Source organism: Nicotiana tomentosiformis, chromosome 5, assembly GCF_000390325.3.
Source record: "Nicotiana tomentosiformis chromosome 5, ASM39032v3, whole genome shotgun sequence".
Taxonomy (NCBI): domain Eukaryota; kingdom Viridiplantae; phylum Streptophyta; class Magnoliopsida; order Solanales; family Solanaceae; genus Nicotiana; species Nicotiana tomentosiformis.
The window spans coordinates 49,157,455-49,176,891 of record NC_090816.1 but is presented as its reverse complement, the minus strand read 5'-3'; the positions used below and the strand labels follow the sequence as shown (position 1 = coordinate 49,176,891).

The following is a 19,437-nucleotide window of genomic DNA, read 5'->3' as shown; positions in this document are numbered from 1 at the left end:
TATGGCAGTGATGAAAAATCTTGCTCATTTCTAATTTTTACTGCATAATATCCTCTAATTGCTCCATTATGGCACCGATGAAAAATCTTGCTCATTTCTATTTCAGGCACACATCTTCTGATAATATTATCTGGCATATTTCTAAACAAATAAAGGTCATTCCAAAGATACTATTTAACATTAGAATCTTGGGTATCTATTTTCTAATCAAGTAATTCATAATATATGCAAACCAGGGTAGTTGAGTCACAACTAAGCTCACAAAAAAACTGTAATCATCGAAAAACTCTTTCTTTATATCACAAAACTTAAGAGACAGGATTCTCTAATTTAGATAAATGATCAATTACCTGATTCTCATTTTCCTGTTGTCCTTTATCTCAAGGTCAAATTTTTGGAGAAATAAAACTATCTTACCAATTTAGGTATGATATCTTTCTTTGCTAAGAAGAATTTTAGAGTTGCATGGTTAGTAAATGCAGTAACCTTATTTACTATCAAATAGGAATGAAATTTATCAAATATAAGCACTATCGCCTATAATTTTTTTCCAGTTGCGATATCATTCAGCTTAATCTCATTCAATATCCTATTGGCATAGTAAATGATATCTTTTCTCTAACCTAAAATAGCTCCAAACTTTTGTTTCACTAGCATAGTTCTCTCTTCCATTTCCTACATGCTAATTCCACCTTTGCAACGTAGAAGTTATATTGGCCAATGTGGTTTTCTTTCTTTTTTGGCTGCTAGCTTCTTCACTTTTTTTTGTGAATTTTTTTCATGTAAGATTTGTCACAAAAATACAAGAATAGAATACTATTATTCATGTTTTATTTTAGATATTGAAACTACATGAATAATATATATCTACATAGTATATCTTCTTTTCTTTTAAAACGGTGGCTAAAATATAAATACCGGGCCGACAAATGCTTGAATAACCCATTGGACCACGTCAGACGTAAAGAGCCCATCTAAGATGCTTTTCCCAGCCCAAAACATTTTCATAATTGTCTGGGCCATCAACTCAGTCTTCTTCATCTCTGCAGCTAAATCCCGAACCCTCCTCGGTCGAAAATCACTTCTCGTTCTCTCCTCAGTAATCGCATCCTTCACATTCACCATGTACAGAACCGCATCTTCTCGCTTCCGAGCACTTAAGGTAAGATGTTTGTTTTCCCTAGCTCGAAACCTCCTTAAATGTTTCTCTTAATGAATCGCTTCTGCATATGTTGTATTGGACCTGTACCTTGTTAGGCTTTTCAGATCTGATTAGATCACTAATGCAGTTTTATGCATGTTTGACCTTAAATTGCGAGATTTAGGTTTTGCTTAATTTCTCCATTTTCGTAGTTAGTAAATATTTCCTGAAATGTAACCGAGTATTTTGTTCACTTGCTTGAGATGATCACGAATTGTAATGTTGCTTATTTGTGTACAGCTAGGTGTTGCTTTGAAAAAAGTGATTTTTATTGGTGAAATTGAAGTTTTTAATAGAATATGGCAAACTAATTTAAGTAGCAGCTACATGAGAAAAGAAAATCCAATGGCAAAAGCCGTACACTCAAGCCTGGCCTCGGCACCACCATTGTCGATAAAAAAAAGAATGGTTAATACAAAGTTCATCTAACAAGTAGGTTAGTTCAAAGTTCAAACTATTACAAGTTACTTTACTATCAGTTAGTTTTTGAAACATGATGCAACTGTAGTTTTTTTCTCCTTGTGAAACTTAAAAGTAGTGTTTTTTTTTCTTCTGATGGACCCATTCTCTCTTGAAATCCTGAAATATCCCGGAAAAATGATTGATTTTAAGAATCTACACATGCTTCTCTCCCATCGACCAGTAGTAGCTGGAGCCAGCATTGCTAATAGACCTCCATTTCCATTTCAAACGATGAAGCTATGTGAAGCGATGTCATATCCCTTCATGGGCGAAGCCATGAACTTCTGAAAATTGTGCGCTTCAAAAAATGATGCGTAAAGTGATCTCAACGAGAAGCAGTCGATTGTTTGAATCTCAACTTTGAGGAGTTGGATTAATATTGACATTATTGTAGATCGGCTGCTGAAATCAATTATATATTGAATTTGATTATTATAGTAGAATATTCATATGCTTTTAGTGTTTTCTACTTTTTCATAAATTGTGTGCTCATTTCAAAGACGGTGCACTTTATTTCTCGCTTTGTTGCTTCATGCCCATGCCCCATGGGCATTTTCACTTTTCATTTGTGCATTCCCTTTTAAAAACACTAGTTGGAGTAACGAAATATTCCCCTACTTGGTTGATGAGAAATAACACAAAGGAAAAGTAATAAAGATCCCCTGTTGGAAAATAAGTTATGCTATGTATCCTCTTTTTCACAGGGTGTTTTGGGGTAAGCACTTGTTATTCACTTCTTCTATCAGTCTGTTCTAAATGTTGAAAATAATGATAGGTTCGCGGAGGCAGTAGGGCCTTCGTAAGATTTTCAAGTTCAACTGCTGTTGCAACCAAGCCATCTGGGGGCCTCTTTAGTTGGATAACTGGTGGCAGGTCAGATTCATTACCCCCTCTGGACTTCCCCCTCAAGGATGTTCAGCTTCCTCCACCATTACCTGATTATATTGAACCCGGAAAGACCAAGATAACAACTCTCACAAATGGTCTCAAAATAGCCTCAGAAACATCATCAGTAAGATCATTTTAACATTCTTTTCTGGAAGAAATATTGAGTTAATCGTTACTGTGAATCCTAAATAGGCTCCAATTTATTGAGTTCAGAGCCCTGCCGCCTCAATTGGCTTATATGTTGATTGTGGTTCAATTTACGAAACACCGGCTTCATATGGAGCCACACATCTCTTGGAACGCATGGCCTTCAAAAGCACATTAAACCGGAGCCACCTACGTATTGCACGAGAAGTTGAAGCAATTGGCGGTAATGTAGCTGCTGCTGCCTCACGAGAGCATATGATATACACTTATGATGCTTTGAAAACATATGTTCCTCAGATGGTGGAGCTGCTTGTTGATTGTGTTAGAAATCCAGCATTTTTGGATTGGGAAGTTAACGAACAGGTCTTTTTCTTATCTATCTCTGTCTTGGGGTGTCCTTGAGTGTTGGATCTTGCGAAATTAATATTCTACATATGCAGCTTGAGAAGGTTAAAGCCGAGATTGATGAATACTCTAAAAACCCGCAACACTTGCTTTTGGAGGCAGTTCACTCTGCTGGTTATTCTGGTTCATACGGGAATTCTCTAGCAGCCACAGAAGCCACAGTGAACAGGTTGAACAGCACTGTACTGGAGGAGTTTGTAGCTGTGAGTGTTGAAAGAATTTATCTCCTGATGCAGCCAACCTGTTTTGTATCCAACTTTTACTACTTTCGTGGAGCAATGTCCAGTTTGATGTTTTTTTTTCCTTACAGGAGAATTATACTGCTCCTCGGATTGTTCTTGCTGCATCAGGTGTTGAACATGAAGAATTGTTAAAAGTTGCAGAGCCTCTTTTATCGGACTTACCTAAGGCGCCCCGTGCGGAGGAGCCGACACCTGTGTATGTAGGAGGTGATTACCGCCGTCAAGCTGATTCAGGGGTGTGTCCTTGAAATTCCTCCCCCCCTCCTCCTCTCTGTACATGTGTTGATTTGAGAACTAACGTGGTTTTATGATTTCTCTGAAAGCAGATGACACATTTTGCACTAGCTTTTGAAGTTTCTGGTGGCTGGCTTAAGGAAAAGGATGCAATGACTTTAACTGTTCTTCAGGTATTTAATTTTCACGTAAACTGTTGAATTGTTATTGTTCAAAATTTTCTGGGGTCTGTTCGTCAAGAAAGTCGTTAGAAAATGTGTTAATGGGCTTGCTGAAGAATGTCAAGTAATTTAAATAGCAATGGAAAGGGAAAATAGTTTTTAGGCTGTTGTTTGAAAACGAAAAAGTAAATTTAGAATACATCGAAAGCAAGTAGATATGACTTCCCATCAAATAGCTTTTACAAGTTTTAATTTGCAGACACTCTTATCCCAAAAGGTTTTTGACCAGAACTTTTCTACTCCAAGCTGCACAAGGGATGTAGAAGCGTCAACTTTTAGGACCCGTTTGGACATAGATTCCCAAATATTTTTTGAAAAAGCTGATTTGGGTGAAGTTTAATGTGAAATTGAAAATATGTTTGGACATGAATTTTGGGGCAAGTTTTGACATGTTAAAAAATCTTTTTTTTTTGCTGTTTTTTCAGCTAAAGAGTCCCAAATTGGCCATGATTTGGCCCAAAAAGAGGTCTTAAGCTATATTTGGAATTTGAAGTTTTGGTTTTCAAAATCTCCCAAGAACTAGAATAATTCTATAAACAAACACATATTTGAAATTTTTTTTGAAAAAAAAATTCCAAAACTTGTGGCTAAACGCCTACTTACTTTCTCATACTATACTTTTGGCAGTCAACCAAATATCATCTGGAGTCTTACTTTTCCAACAAGAAAACAATCACTGGACATGGAAAGTGTCAAAAGTTGAAGTATTAGTTATTACTTCCCAAATAGACCATTATTAAGAGATTTTTGTATGATTTCAAAATACAATAGATCTATTCATGTAATTATTTAGATGCCTCAGGGGTCAAAATTGTTCTAACATCCGAATCAGTTGTCCAATGTGTAAAAGGTAAAATATGTTCGGAGATTTATTGAACTTTTGTACATTTGCATCTTCTACTTTAAGACCGGACAGTGAGTTATTTACCGTACCGAAACCGAAAATTTTGATATTCGGTATTCGATATTTTGGTATTCGGTATGACATTTGGTTTAAGTTTTTAAAAAGAAATGGTATTAGGTATGGTATTTGGTATTTTAAAATGAAATACCGAAATACCGATACCGTACCGAAATATATATATTATATTACACGATACATATTTTATTAATTATAACATAAGTATAAGAAATCTAAAATTTTACTTTCCTTTATTCTCTAAGTTCATCATTTAACTCTAAGCAATCAACACTATATTTCTCTAAGGTTTCTCTCTCTAGGTTGGTATATGCTAGTTTTGGACAAAACTTATGTCAACAAACGTTTTAAGGTTTGTACTTTGAGTACTTTAATTAAGAATATTACCGTCTATGACTTTATGCACTAGTTAGTATTCAAACCGAATAAACTGAAGTTACCAAATCGAATAAACCGAAACCGAAAGGAGAAAAATCGAACCATACCGAATTTAATTAGGTACGGTATTGGTATAGCATTTTACGAAACCGAATACCGAAAATACCGAACCGAAATGTCTAAATACCGTACCGTACCGACCGACGAACACCCCTAGGTAAGAGTCTTGTCTAGTGGGTCTTTAATTGTTTTTTCCTCAAAACTAGAGGATTTACACATTGCTGGATATTTCCAGCAGCAGGGGTATTTAGCTGATTCTTGGAGATATCTGAAGAAGAAAGATTGAGTGTAGTTTGTTCTGAACTCTTGTCACATTAGGTTGCTTTGGAGCATAGTTTTTGATGAAAACTCTTCAAAAAGTCCAGCTTTCATAGGCTTCCTTAACTGACTTAGGTATGACTCAAGATAGTCCAAAAATGGAATAGAAGAAGTTCTAGAGGTCAACTTCAATTGCACAATGAAGGAAAAGGTGGTTGATGTTCTCTGCAGTATGGAGACACATGTAGCATCTATTAACTAGAATAATGCTTTGCTTCTCCTGATGAGATTATCCTGAGTGAGACAGGCCCCATTCAATGCTGTCCATGTAAAACATATGACCTTGTTTGGAAGTCTAGTCTTCTATATGTGCTTTCAAGGCCAATTCTGTAAGACTGTAACATCCCATTTTATGAGCAAATGAGATTGTAACCCGCTTTGACTGTGTATTTGCCTCTCTGAGTTTCCTCAAATGATACTATCTTGCTGTTGTCTTCTAAGTTGTAACCTTCTAAAGCCTCAAAGAGAGCTAGTAGATCATTGACTTCCCAATCTTGCAAGTTTCTTCTGAATACGGGATTCTAAATGTTACCTTCCCTATTCTGGGCTATGGTGGAGTTCTCTCCATTTATAGAGTGGTAGAGTAATCTCGCCATGCGTCAAGAATTGGATGACAAACATAATTCTTACTAGTTCTCCGCACAACTTTTTGTGTGGTTGAAGACTATCATACCTGTGTAATGAAAAACTGGCTGGCTCTACTACCTTGAGGAGCTAACAAAACATCCCAAAATCATTGCCGGTATGAAAAAGACTAGGGAATGTATCCTTCAGTGTGGAGTTTCCAATCCACCTATCCTTCCAGAATCTAACATTAATTCCATTACCAATTTTAAAAGTTACATTGAAAGAATTCATTTCGGTTTCTGCTAAAGTTTTTCCACATACCACCCTCCATGGGGAGCTGAGCTACTTTTGGTGCCAATGGCTCTCTACTCCATATCTTTCCAAAACCCAGGTTCCTCCCGTCGATATCTCCCTAACTATTTTCAGAGCATACATTTGTTGTGGACTTTTAATCCCTGATGCCCAAACCTCATGGTGACTTAGGTTGAGTGGCCTTATTCCACTTAACCAGATGGAACTTGTGGGTCTGACTGTTCCCTTGCCATAAAAATAATCTTCTAAGTCCATCCAATTGTTTTAGGACCGAGCATGGGATAGGCAATAATGACATGTAGTATGTTGGGATGCTATCAAGTACACTGGTTATCAATGTGACAATGTGAGCCTGCCACCCATGGAAAGTTTTTCGGAAACTTTACTATTACATTCCAAATACCAACTGCCTTGTGTTTAGCTCTCAAAGGGAGGCCTAGGTAGGTTGTAAGGAAAGGTGCCTGTGCTACAGCTAAGAATATCAGCCGGCTCTTCTAGGTTGGAGAACTCATTAACATGATAAATCATACTTTTCAGCATGTTAATGTGTAAGCTAGATAATACTTCAAAGATGAGTAGCCTGAGGTTCAGGTTAAGCACCTGGGACCTATCTGTCCCACAAAATATTTAGGTGTCATATGCAAACAACAAATGTGAGACTGTTACTTAATTTCCAAAGGTTCTCCCACCCGAAAGCCTTGTATTCACTGTAGCTGCTTTGCTTTCTCCAGCATTTAGTGAGACCTTCCATAGCCAGTATAAAGAGGAAAGGGGAGAAGAGGTCTCCTTGTCTAAGGTCTTTTTGTGGGTCTCCTGTTAACTAGGATTAGTAATTCACAATAGTGCTGCTGTATTTAATCCACCTAATCCACCTTTCTCCAAAACCCATTCTCCTTAGTATGCTAATTAGATAGGTTCAGTTTAGCTGATCAAATGCCTTTCCAATGTCTAGTTTGGCAATTAAGAATGCATATGTGATCTGCCTGTTCTTGGTAAAAGCAGGCCAAAAGCATATTGCTGGCCTGAGACAAGCTTGCCAATGACCTTCTTGGGTCTCTCAACCAGTACTTTAAAGCGGAAAAAGGCCAAATATATCCCTCTACTATCATTTATTATTTATATGTATCCTCCGTTATACTATTTTGCTAAATTTGACCCTACCATTAAGCAAAGTTCTAAATACCCTTAGTTTAACAGATTTGCCACGTTGACGCTTCTAAGTGAAAGACCCAACCCGCAACTTAAAAAGCCCATACCCAATTAAAACCCATGACCCTAGCAAAGTTGAATACCACCCATGCCTCTGTTCTTCCTTCTTCATCTCTATAGATAAATTGCTCATATCTCTTAATAATTTCACTATCCAATTTGACCTCCTTTCACCATAATTTTCTTTCACCAAAACAGATTCAACCATTTGATTATCATAGCCGCCGAACTACTTCCACAATTCTTCCAATTTTTCTACTGATCACATTCTCCAATTTGTATAAAAGCCCAGAGACCACCATACCTTTTCTCCCTGTTAAACACAATTTCTTATACAACAATATAAACTATCGCGGTGAAACAACAATCAAATCTTAATGTAAATGGTTTGTATCACCTGATTTAATGGCATAGCAATTCCAATTTTGTGCTCACAACAATCGCACATTATGAAAACCTTCTAGCAACAAAGTAGAATTCATTCATCAAAGTTCGAAAGATAAATCAACAATTGATTCTCGTAGGTCCCCGAATCAATAAAGTAAAAGCGTGCAAAGATAAGTATAGTGTAAGTACTCAAGAAACTCTCATTTTACCCACATCTAGTTTTGCATTTTCAAGTTACCCGAATTTTTTTATTATTTGAACTTTCAGGTGTCATCATCGTCTTTAGATGTTGGAGTGGTACCAGATGCCAAAATCAACACAAATCGAACTTCCAAGTGTCCAGTGTTGTGAAGAGCGTAAAGCGAGGAAAAGCGACAACCCCCATTTTGCTCAAAGCGAGAAGCAAAGCGCTCACTTTTTTGAAGTGAAGCAGAATTTAAAAAAAAAAATTAAAATAAATACTACATAGACAACACATGTAATTGTAAGTAAATGTTCAATACTTCAATGTAAAAACTAAAGAGTAGCATCAATTAAAGCACAAAATGAGCATAAAAACAATGAAAGAAAAACTTAACGAAGAGGAAAAGACTGAGAAAGAAAGAACCGAAGGTAAAAAAAAAATTCGCCAGCATTTCGCTGCTATTTGGACGTTGAAACAGTGAAAGAAAAAGAAAAATAAGAAGAAAAAGAAGAAGGAAAATCAGAACATACCTATTGCTGTTGAAGACTTGAACTTGAAGTTGAAGAAGAAGAAGAACCCTAGTCGCCTTTTAGACTCTCAGATGCTTTGCTGAAAAAGACACTGAAATTCGTTTTTAATTAAATAGCCTGGCTTCTGTTTAAAACAAAGAAGTGTTTGCTTCCTTCGCATCGCTTCGCTTGGTCGCTTCTCGCTTTTTAGTGGGAAGCGGTCGCTATTTTCTACCTGAGTCGCTTCACATGGGGGAAGCGGACACTGAGTCGCTTCGCATCGCTTCTCGCTTAAAGCGAGGAAGCGAGCGCTTTCTCTAACACTGCAGGTGTCATAATTTTTAGATGTTGGAGTGATTCTGGAAGGTGGTCGCCGGAATAGGCTGTTCGATTTTCTTCAAATATGTGAAGATGGAGAAAGCATTGAGGGATTTGTGTTTCAGATTTGTGTAGAGAAAGACGAGAGGAGAAGATGGGTATAAGATGGGCCGATTTGCAGTTCTCCGATGATGGCGCACAACGGGAAAGATGGCGGAGATATGGTGGCCTACGGTGGTGGCAATTTTCGACAACCACAAATTCCCAATTGGCTGAGCAATTTGAGACAACAAATCCGATCTCTGGTGTTATTTTATTAAAAAAAGCCCTTTTCACATGAGCTCTTGATCAAGCAAGACGAATGGCTAAGATTGAACTTTTTGGATCTACTTATCATTAGAAAGAAGAGGTCCGATAGGTCACAGGTTATCCGAATGGGTATAGATTTTTTAAGTTGTGGTTGGGTCTTTTAATTAGAAGCCTCCACGTGGCAAGTCCGTTAAACTAAGGGTATATTTAGAACTTTGCTTAATGGTAGGGGCAAATTTAGCCAAATAGTATAACGGATGATACATTTAAATAATAAATGATAGTAGATGGGCATATTTGGCCCTTTTCCATTTTTAAAGATAATTTATATACACAACTATTAATATTATGGGTCGGTAATCTCTTAACTCAATAACAACTTTCTTCTTCTTAGGAATAAGTGCAATGAAAGATGGATTGCAAGACTTCACCATATGGAAATTCTGATGGTAGTGGCAGAGAGTGTCCATGATTTTTGATTTGAGAAATCCCCATGCTTCTTGGAAGAAGGTCATGGTGTAGCCATCTGGCCCAGGTACTTTGTCAGGGGCGCAAAAGTTCAAAGCTAATAGCACCTCTTGTTTTTTCAAAAGGGGATTCCAACTAGTCTTTCTCCTCTAAAGTTAAATAGGCTAAGTCTTCAAATTCAGCCGTTGGTCCAAGGTTTTGCCTCAATATACAAGTGTTGGTAGTAATCCAGAAACTTCTTGATGATCACCTTGTCTTTAGTAATTTCCTCTCCTACCTTGAGCCTATCAATGCTGTTTTTTCCTTCTATTGGAGTTTGCCATTTTCTGAAAAAACTTAGTGTTCTTGTCCCCTTCTTTTAACAATAAACACCTTGATTTATGTTGCCAAGATATTTCTTCAGCAATGGCAATTTGTTCTAGATTTAGCCCCAGGTTGAAAGTTTCCAGCTGGGGCGTGAGCTATGTTCTCAACATGATGTTCAAGTGCTTGTAACTCCTCTAGGGCATTGTTTCTCTTTGCTTCCATTTTACCAAAAATCTCCTATTCCAAGCTGTAATATCCTTTTTTCTAGGTTCCTCAATTTCTAAGTTAGTATGAAGTCATGGGTACCCACTACAGTGTTAGATCGCCACCAATTTTTAACCATCTCCACAAAACCTTCTGTTTGGAGCCGCATATTTTATTAGTTGAAATATGATGTGTTGGGCTCCTAGTCTCCACATCCTGAAAGAATAGTTTTGCGATCTGATACTGCTCTTGGAAATGTAGTTTGCTTCACTTCCTTCAAAATATTATTCCATTCAGGGAATATTGAAAACCTATCAATCCTTGAGGTTTGGAAGGGATCCACTCCTCTATACGAGGTGAATTGTGCTCCATGAGGTGGAAGATCAACCAGCTTCCAAGTCTTGAACAAAGTCTGAAGATTCATCATTGCTTTAGAAATCCTGAGCAGTTTAATATTTCATTGACAAATCTACACATTAAAATTTTCACGTATTACTTATTGCTCTGATCATAACCATCTAACTGCAGCCAATTCATGCCAAAGTTCAATTCTTTCCGGATTGGTGTGAGGCTCATATACACCTGTAATGACCCATTTATATTCTTCATGAAGATACTAAAATCTGCATGAAACAGAGAATGTCCCAACTTGAATGTCAACACAGCTCCAAAATCTTTTGCCCCATAGAATTACTATTCCTCCACTGCTTCTACTTGCTTTAAGCTCAGCCCAGGATCCCCCATCTATTCCCCCAATCTTGCCAATTCAAAGAGACATTCCAATCTTCAATCTTTATTGCCATCTTTATTTCATGTAAACAAATTATATCTGCTCCGTATTTGCAAATTAGAGATTTCAGAGTGCTTTTATTTCTCCCATTAAGACTTGTACATTCTAGCTTAAATTTTTTTTGTTTTCATTTGGAAATTGACTTGTAATGCCTGCCCCTTTCTTTCCCCTCACTAAGTCCCCGTACCAACTTCTTGAGTTCAGGTTCCCTTTTCTTTTTGGATTTTGTGTGTTGGACTTGCCAGATTCTGGTGCAATGCGCTTGTCTTTTTTTTTTCCTGATGAAATAAGGGAATTTCATTAAATGACATCATGGATATGCATAGCAAAAATTACAACAGAAAGGGAGTGTTTGCTCATATACAAAAACTTACTGGACAACTAAGGAGCAGAAAAATCCAAAAAAATTCAACACTAGTTACAAGGCTTGATTGAACCAACTAAATAAATTAATTACAACAAGTGACTTTAAGAGTGTGGTTAGGTGTTGAATTCCCATCAAAATATGTACGACTTTTTTCATTCCAAATACTCCAAAAAATAGCACCAGGCACCATTGATCAAGTTTTTTGATAGATTTTCCAACTCTCCACGAACATCATTGCACTTGTCTTTTCTGCTCGAATGTGAGTATAATACCCAAGAATTCAGGTTCAAACTCCATTATGCTTACCCCAAAAGCTTTGCATGCCTTGCCCAATGCCAATTTTGTCCATCTAGAAGTCTCGAGGGGTGATACTCACCTCCTGCATCTTGAGATCATCTCTGCCGTGCCAAGGTAGAAGGAGATAATCATTTATATAATGAGATGAGAAATTGATGTGGATTCACTCCCCTATGGTGATACTGGTGGCCCTAAGTAAAGCATAACTCAAATTTGTATGTGGCAGGTCTCTGCTTCATCATCGGCGCCAGAATAGTCTCTCGAGTGCCCCCTTTTACTGCTTGTGCTTTAAAATTTTGGGCTTTAATTTCCTCCGAGATTCGGTCAAACTTGCGAGCAGCTCCAGGTGGTGAAGATGATTTATTAAGGCATGGGTCAATAAAAACCTTCACCTCTTTCCATTGGGCCGTAAAGTTGGGCCCCTTCCTTTTAGTCTTCTTCTTTGTGCTTGAGTAATTGGAGTCATGGCCCAATTATGTCTTGCCTTTATAAGATGCTGCTGGCTGAAGCTGGATCCGGGTATTTTAGATAGTATATATGTTTACTAGTTGGTGTATCAGACCATTTCTGAGGTTGCCTTGGGTCTTAGAGTTTATGAACCCCATGGTAGTGATTATACTCCCTCCGTTTCAATTTATGTGAACCTATTTTCTTTTTAGTCCGTGCCAAAAAGAATGACCCCTTTCCATATTTGGAAACAATTTACCTTTATGCAATGATTTATAGCCACACAAAATAAATGTGCCTCATTTTACACCACAAGTTCAAAAGTCTTCTCTCTTTTCTTAAACTCCGTGCCCAGTCAAATGGATTCACATAAATTGAAACGGAGGGAGTAATACATAGAGTTCGTCTAAAATTAAATTGTTTGTAGCAAATATGCTTTCTTTAAATAGTGTAATGCTATAGTGTGATGCTTAAGGGACATAGGTTAAGTATCTTTTAAGCTTAAGCCATAACCAAGCTATCCATCAGCAAAACCTCCCAACAAAGTTTGGTCCTCATAAGAAATTAATTTCTTGTCGTTGTATAGGGGGTTCTTAGACCTTGTAATGTCAAGCACCATCTTGTGCTTGTTTTTTTATATTATTGAAATACGTACCTATTCAAAAAAACAAAAAGAAAAAGTAAACGGTTTCTTGTCATCTTTATCCCGAATCTGTGGTAAGATGAATCCTAGAAACTTCCAGAAATATCGTAACACAGCAATTAAAGAGGAAAATTTGATTTGTAGTTGAAAGCAAACAATATATTGTCAGACGTGCAACAAATGTTATCTTTTAAATATTATCAAATCACACATGCAACAAACTCGTAAAGAACATATTCATGTTGTGAGCACCTAATAAAAAGGAGGTGTGACACATGTAAGTTGTCAATAATATAAAGGGGGAGTTATGCATGTATGTCGGTCTATATTCATCAGCTTATTACTTGTATTGGATATAATAGTTAGGAATTTAGGGACGTTATTCATTAGGAGGTATGATGAGCTTGAAGAACATTAGATATAATATGCAACCACAACTTTACTTTGTGTCACTGTGATTATTTGGAGTATCCATTTATGTGATAGTTTAGTGTCTGGTGTGATATGGCCGTGAATGGTAATATTAATTATGGATTTAACAGATGCTTATGGGAGGAGGTGGATCTTTCTCAGCTGGCGGTCCCGGAAAAGGGATGTATTCTAGACTATGTAAGTTGTGCACATATTTGGTACTTAATATGGCACTTACTTTAGCATAAACAATGCAGATTCATTTGACAATCACAATTTAAGAATCTATATACCCTCTTCGCTTTCCTTTTTTTTTTCTTTTCTTTTTTGGGTTGAGAATCTAGGTAGAGTCAATTAAGTGAGCGTTGTGATATTCATGTGGATCTGTACTGCTTACCATAGGCTATTGCCCTCTGTAAAGTTGGATTTGCATGTTTGATTTGTTATTTATTTAATGCAATATTCTTTCATCTGGGTCTTCTCATCTTTCTTCTATGTAATTATGCTACAATTATGAGCAGATCTCCGTGTCTTGAATGCGTATCCACAGATCCATGCCTTTTCCGCATTCAGCAGCATTTATAATAACACTGGACTATTTGGAATTCAAGCAGCCACAGTAAGATAACTATTTCAACTTTTTCATTCTGGTCTAGCTATCCCAAACTTTTTTTATGCAACAGTCCATTGGCTAATCCTTTATCTGTCACATTGTTAACCGTTTTATCTGGTATTCTCAGACTGTTTCTCAATCTTATACATCAATTTTTTGACATTTGTTTTGATAACCGAGCAATCCCCGAGAACCAGCTGGTGCACAGTCCGAAGCTCAGGATATGATAAATTTTGCTTTAGATTATTTTCCTTTTCTTTTTTACTTGGTAGAATAGGTTATTATTTATACTGAATCTCATCATTGATGCTTTATTTGAGTGTTGTAGCTGTGCTTAAATATGACTTCATAATGTGAAGTTTTTTGTTAATGTTGCTTCTGCTTTACCTTGACTAACCATATCAGCACCCTCTCTATATACATTTCTTGTCTGAGTACATTATCTATCTACTCCCATTTTTTAAACTTCTTTTTCTGCCTTTGCTAGAGGTAACATGTTATTCCAAATAATATGCGGGTTGTGAAAAGTATGGATCAAATTCTTTTGTTCTCTTGCAGGAATTCAATTCTTGTTTAGTTTTATCCTTTTTTTGAAATCTTTTTTTCTAGCTCCAGTTTTTCCTACCAGCAATCTACGCCACATGAGAATGTTGTGGAAAATGTTTCTTCAATAGCAGTATTACTATCATCAACTATAAGTGTAGGTGAGATCTATTGATTGTGCAAGATCAGTCTTTTCACCCCGCATTTCACTTTTTAAAAGATCAGGATCACTTTACCTTTTTTGTTGGATAACCTCGTGAGTGTTCTTATATTGGTATGTGTGGAAATGAGGGTGTTGGGCTGCCGAACAGTATGCACACCCAATTAGGTGTTAGTTTGTGCTAAAAGAAGAGTAGGATTTTGGATGAAGTAATTTCATGGTCTTTATATGAACATGGGTAGGGATAGGGGGGAAAAAAATTCAGTCAAAAGGAGGGCTGTGCTAGAAGGGTCATCCTCATAAATGCTTCGTGATTCAGTTTAACATTGTAGCAAGTCTTTCTCGAAAAAAATAATAATTTAAAATTGTAATAAGTTAGTTATAAAAGAAAAATGAAATTGTTGTAAGTTCCCATAGGTAATACTCCTATATATGTAGTCTGCCAGTTCATGCCTCGGGTTGTAAGTCACCATAAGTATTATACACGCTTTCCATGTCTCAGGTGAACCAAACTGCACAAATCATCTTTGTTATTTGGGGAATAAATTGAAATCTTGTTGCTCTGGATCTTGTTATGTATGTAAGGAGTTACATTCCATTGCATATGTCAAGAAAGTTCCTCCTGTAAAGCACTTCCGGATTTCTGTATGTTATTTGTTCATGATACGAAGACTTCCTAAAAGTAGAAGCTTATTTTTTCGTCTCTTTTTGGTTATTTTCTTCAGACCTCTGATTTTGCACCAAGAGCTATTGAAGTAGCGATTAAAGAGCTTACTGCAGTTGCAAACCCTAAAGAAGGTTTGACAAATAACTTTGATATGTGCAATCTTTTGCCTGTTTTTCTTACTTCCCATGAGAGCACATATTACTTGATTAATATGCTAATTCAGTTACGCCATCTGCATTAACCTATTACTGACCGTTTGCTTCCTTTGCCCTGTCTCTTGTACTTGTTTCATGCAGTTGACCAGGTACAGCTAGACCGTGCAAAACAGTCAACAAAGTCTGCAATTCTAATGAACCTGGAGTCACGTGTATGTAATGTCTGCTTGAATTTTTATACATCATTTGCTGGACGTGCAGGACATCTCTTCATGGTTTTCTTGCCATAATTGTTCTGTACTTATTGCTGATCTCTAATATGTAGATGGTTGCATCAGAAGATATTGGGAGACAACTTTTGACTTATGGAGAGAGGTATGCCCTTGTTTCTGATGTTAGCTTTAATGAGTTAATTATTACTCCTAGAAAAGATTACCATGCTGAATTTGGATTTTATTACTTGAAAGGCCAGGATGGATTAGTAGCATTGTTTCGAAGGGCGGGGACGGGGTTGGAATCCTAATCCGGGATAAGCAAGGATAACAACATTTGTTTCATTTTCCTTAACCTTTCCCATCCCACGCAATGGTCCTCCCCAACCAGGAGCCTACCCATATCAGCTACCTCGAGTGACTGTCAGATCTCCTCCCTTTGGTGAAGTTGTTTTTCAAACAATTGTGAAGATCTTCTTCCCACCCATCCAATTCATTGCCTCCCTGTTCCTCGTCAGGCCATGTAATGGTCTCTACTCCATCACTCATGCAAAAAAATCCCTCCACCATAAATCCCAAATAATCCCCATTCACCTTTTCCTCTTCCTGCAAAATGATTGGTTTTAAAAAGTTTGATGCACTTTTAAACCAACTTATTGAGTGGATCGGATGGTCTTATTGGCAATTTATTTGTCTTCTAATCCCACATTAGATGTCACTCCAACTTATCACATTCGACACGCTTAATAACCCTCAGATCTGTTGCTGAATTAGGAATGAAATATTTGTTGAATATGAGAAACTAGGTGTGAGCTTTGCCAGCAATCTTGTACTCTAGTTTTAAAAAAAACAAAGAGTCTTAAAGAAAACTTTTGTGAAGCCCGTCGCGGAGGCTCGTGGGGAATTCTATTTTGCCACACCATGTTGTTGTGTGTCAGTGTGCAAATAAATGCAATGAGAAACTGTACCTGTCAGTTTTTTGGTAGTGGCTTTACCATCTAATTCCTTCGTTCCATTTTATTTTAGTATTTGATTATATACAGAGTTTAATATATTGATTTTAAACTGTGTCTAGTCAAATACTGAAATAAAAGTTTAAGATGTTGATTTCCTTCTCAAAAAACGTTTTAAGATATTGATTTGACTTGTAGCTTATAAAAAAAAGAGAGATTGATTTGACTTGTATATTATATTAGGGGTGTTTGAAACTTTTTAAAGTAATGATTGAAAAGTTAGTTTGATATATCCGACATCACATTAGAATTTGAAAATTGAATAATTGTATAGAAGTAGCGTGGTGTCAAATCTTTTCGAGTGAGTCAAATATTTTGAATTGTCCCAAAATGAAGAGTGCTAGATAAGTTGGAAGGGAGTATGTTTTTAATAAGAAATTCCATCCATGTAGTTGTGGCAAACCGGCGGATTGTATTGGATTTGGATGGTTGAATAGAGAACGGGCCATAAGGGCGAATTGGGCCCAATGTGGTAACAACAGGGGTTATTTTTGAACCCAAATTAACAGACGGAAAAGCTGAACCATTTTGCATAGTTCATGAGCAAATCTGAGCCATTTATGAGGTGTATTTAGGGGTGACAAATGGGCTGTATTTGGGCTGGTCAAGATGGGCTGACTCATTAAATGGGTCATTGCCCAACCATGCCCAAAGTTCACTTGGGTCAAGATGGGCTGAACAATGGGTTGTAACTCGAGCCGCCCAAATTGACCCAAATCTTTGCAATATTTTCAACTTTTAAACAAGCATATATAAAAATTATCTTATGTTTTGGAATAAATGTCAATTTATGCCTAATGATTTCTTTCCTCAATTTGGATTTAGAATTTTATTTGATAGTTCTTCATGTTATAATACTAACAAAGATCAGAATAATAAAAAAGTAGTAAAATTAGAACTTCCCACCCACCCCAACCAACCTCTCACCAACCCAATCCCCACCCTACCCCCGAACCCTCACACCCACCCTAAATAGAAATATTATTTACAGTACTTTCTTTTAATATTGTAGATCGAGTATTTTGTTTTTCATTTCAACAAAATGAATATTTTCTTTTTATTTCGTAGAAAAAGTATTTTCTTTCATTTCAATAAAATGAGTACTTTCTTTTCATGATGTAGAAATTTTTTTTTTCTTTTACACTAAATGAGTACTTTCTTTTCATGTTATAGAAAAAGTATTTTTTTTGTTTCAACAAAAATAGTACTTTCTTTTCATGATATAGAAAAAATATTTTCTTTTTCACAAAATGAGTACTTTCTTTTGCAAAATGTTTTCCTTTTGGAAAACATTTCCCTCCAATTGGAGAAAAACGAATTCATAAAGAAAATAACTTTCAAACATTTAAACAAACCAAAGATGGGAAAATTAGAAAATATTTTCCAGAACATGGGTCAAGATAGAACTCTAAAGCATTTCTATGGGTCAAGGTTGGGCATCATCATGGGTCCATTTGGGCTGATGATTTTTGATGGGTTAACTTGGGCTATCAAAACAGCCCATTTTCAAAATCATTCTAGCCCAAACCTATTAAAACTTGGGCGGGTCAAATGGGTTTGGGTTAGTTTTGCCACCCTTAGGTGTATTGCATCTTAAGAGATTGAATCATTGAACCGACTAGCTTTTATTTTGACCAATTCAAGCATAGGGTTGAGTCTTTGCTTAAACCAAGATAAGCCCCTCGCAAAAAAAAAAAAAAAAAAACACGTGCGTTCTCAACAACAATGTGTCTTTTTGTAAAAGCGGAAGTAGGGATTCCATGGAATTTTTTTGAGTAAGATCCGTGGTACTAAATTTTTTTGCCCATCCTTTGCATCTGTCCTGTATCATATAGAGCATTTAAGGTTTTCTGTGTTTTTCGGTTTTGGATGGATCTTCAGAAAACCAGTGGAGCATTTCTTGAAAGCCATTGACGCAATTACAGCCAATGATATTGCTTCTGTGGCAGAGAAGCTTATTTCTTCTCCTCTGACAATGGCATCCTACGGAGATGGTAATTACTTTATCTAGTATTATTTTTCTGTCCTCTACTTTTGTTTTTTCGGGGTGGTTCTCTCATTTGCTTTTGAATGGCAGTTCTTTCCCTCCCCACATACGACGCAGTTAGCAGCAGGTTCCATTCCAAATAAAACAATTTACAACAAGGAGCCCGCAGACTCATTTGACTTGTCCTTATTTTTGGGTATTTGAGAATTTTGAGTGTCGATGTTGCCTCAATTTGTGGAAAATAAGGAATTGTACAAGCTATAGACAAATTAGCCATCTGCCAAGCTTTTGGTGAGCTGCTTTTCGGCACGGTTTTTTTTCCTTCCTTTTTTTGGTTTACCCGTTGTAAGTTATTCAGCGCTTCATTCTTGATGTGATGTCATACTACTTGATTTAAAATGCTAATGAATAAGGCTTCGTAGATGGGAGGTCTAAAGCTAAAAGTGGGAAAGAGTAGAAGTTGTAAGTTGCCAGAATTCTCTAGTCAGCAATTCTTTATTATCCTCTTGATGCACAACCAATGTTATGTAGCAATTGAGAGTTAATGACGTTGAGCTTTAAATTACAAACTTAATGAAATTTATAGGTATTGGATAGGTCATAATCGACATTTGGAGTTGTCTCTGGATAGAAACGGTCTTATTGCTCTTTTAAAGAAACTTGATCAAGTTGTCTTGTTACGGCGCTTGTGTGGGTTAGCTTTTTCATTATTAGTATTGTTTTTTATGAGTGGGTCTTATGGTGAAGTTACGAAAGAAGACTTCTGAAGGGATTAAATATTTACACGTAGGTGGTGCAGAGTAATTGCAATCACTGATGTAATTTTCATTCGCCTTTTATTTTAGTTTCAGACATGTTTCTGGTTTCTTTTTATGTGGTCAAGA

The 19,437-nt window shown here is 36.7% G+C and overlaps 1 protein-coding gene across 1 annotated transcript; it reads left to right on the top strand.

Moving 5' to 3' along the window:
* Positions 1-1,003: 1,003 nt before the first annotated feature.
* LOC104097933 (mitochondrial-processing peptidase subunit alpha-like) lies at positions 1,004-18,976 on the top strand. The gene is made up of 13 exons (XM_009604550.4): positions 1,004-1,162; positions 2,439-2,675; positions 2,765-3,061; positions 3,139-3,306; positions 3,414-3,581; positions 3,672-3,752; positions 13,335-13,401; positions 13,725-13,822; positions 15,245-15,317; positions 15,483-15,553; positions 15,667-15,716; positions 18,448-18,560; positions 18,644-18,976. Exons 1-13 carry the CDS (start codon positions 1,124-1,126, stop codon positions 18,694-18,696), a joined length of 1,515 nt encoding a protein of 504 aa, XP_009602845.2. The 5' UTR covers positions 1,004-1,123; the 3' UTR covers positions 18,697-18,976.
* The last annotated feature ends 461 nt before the right edge of the window (positions 18,977-19,437 follow it).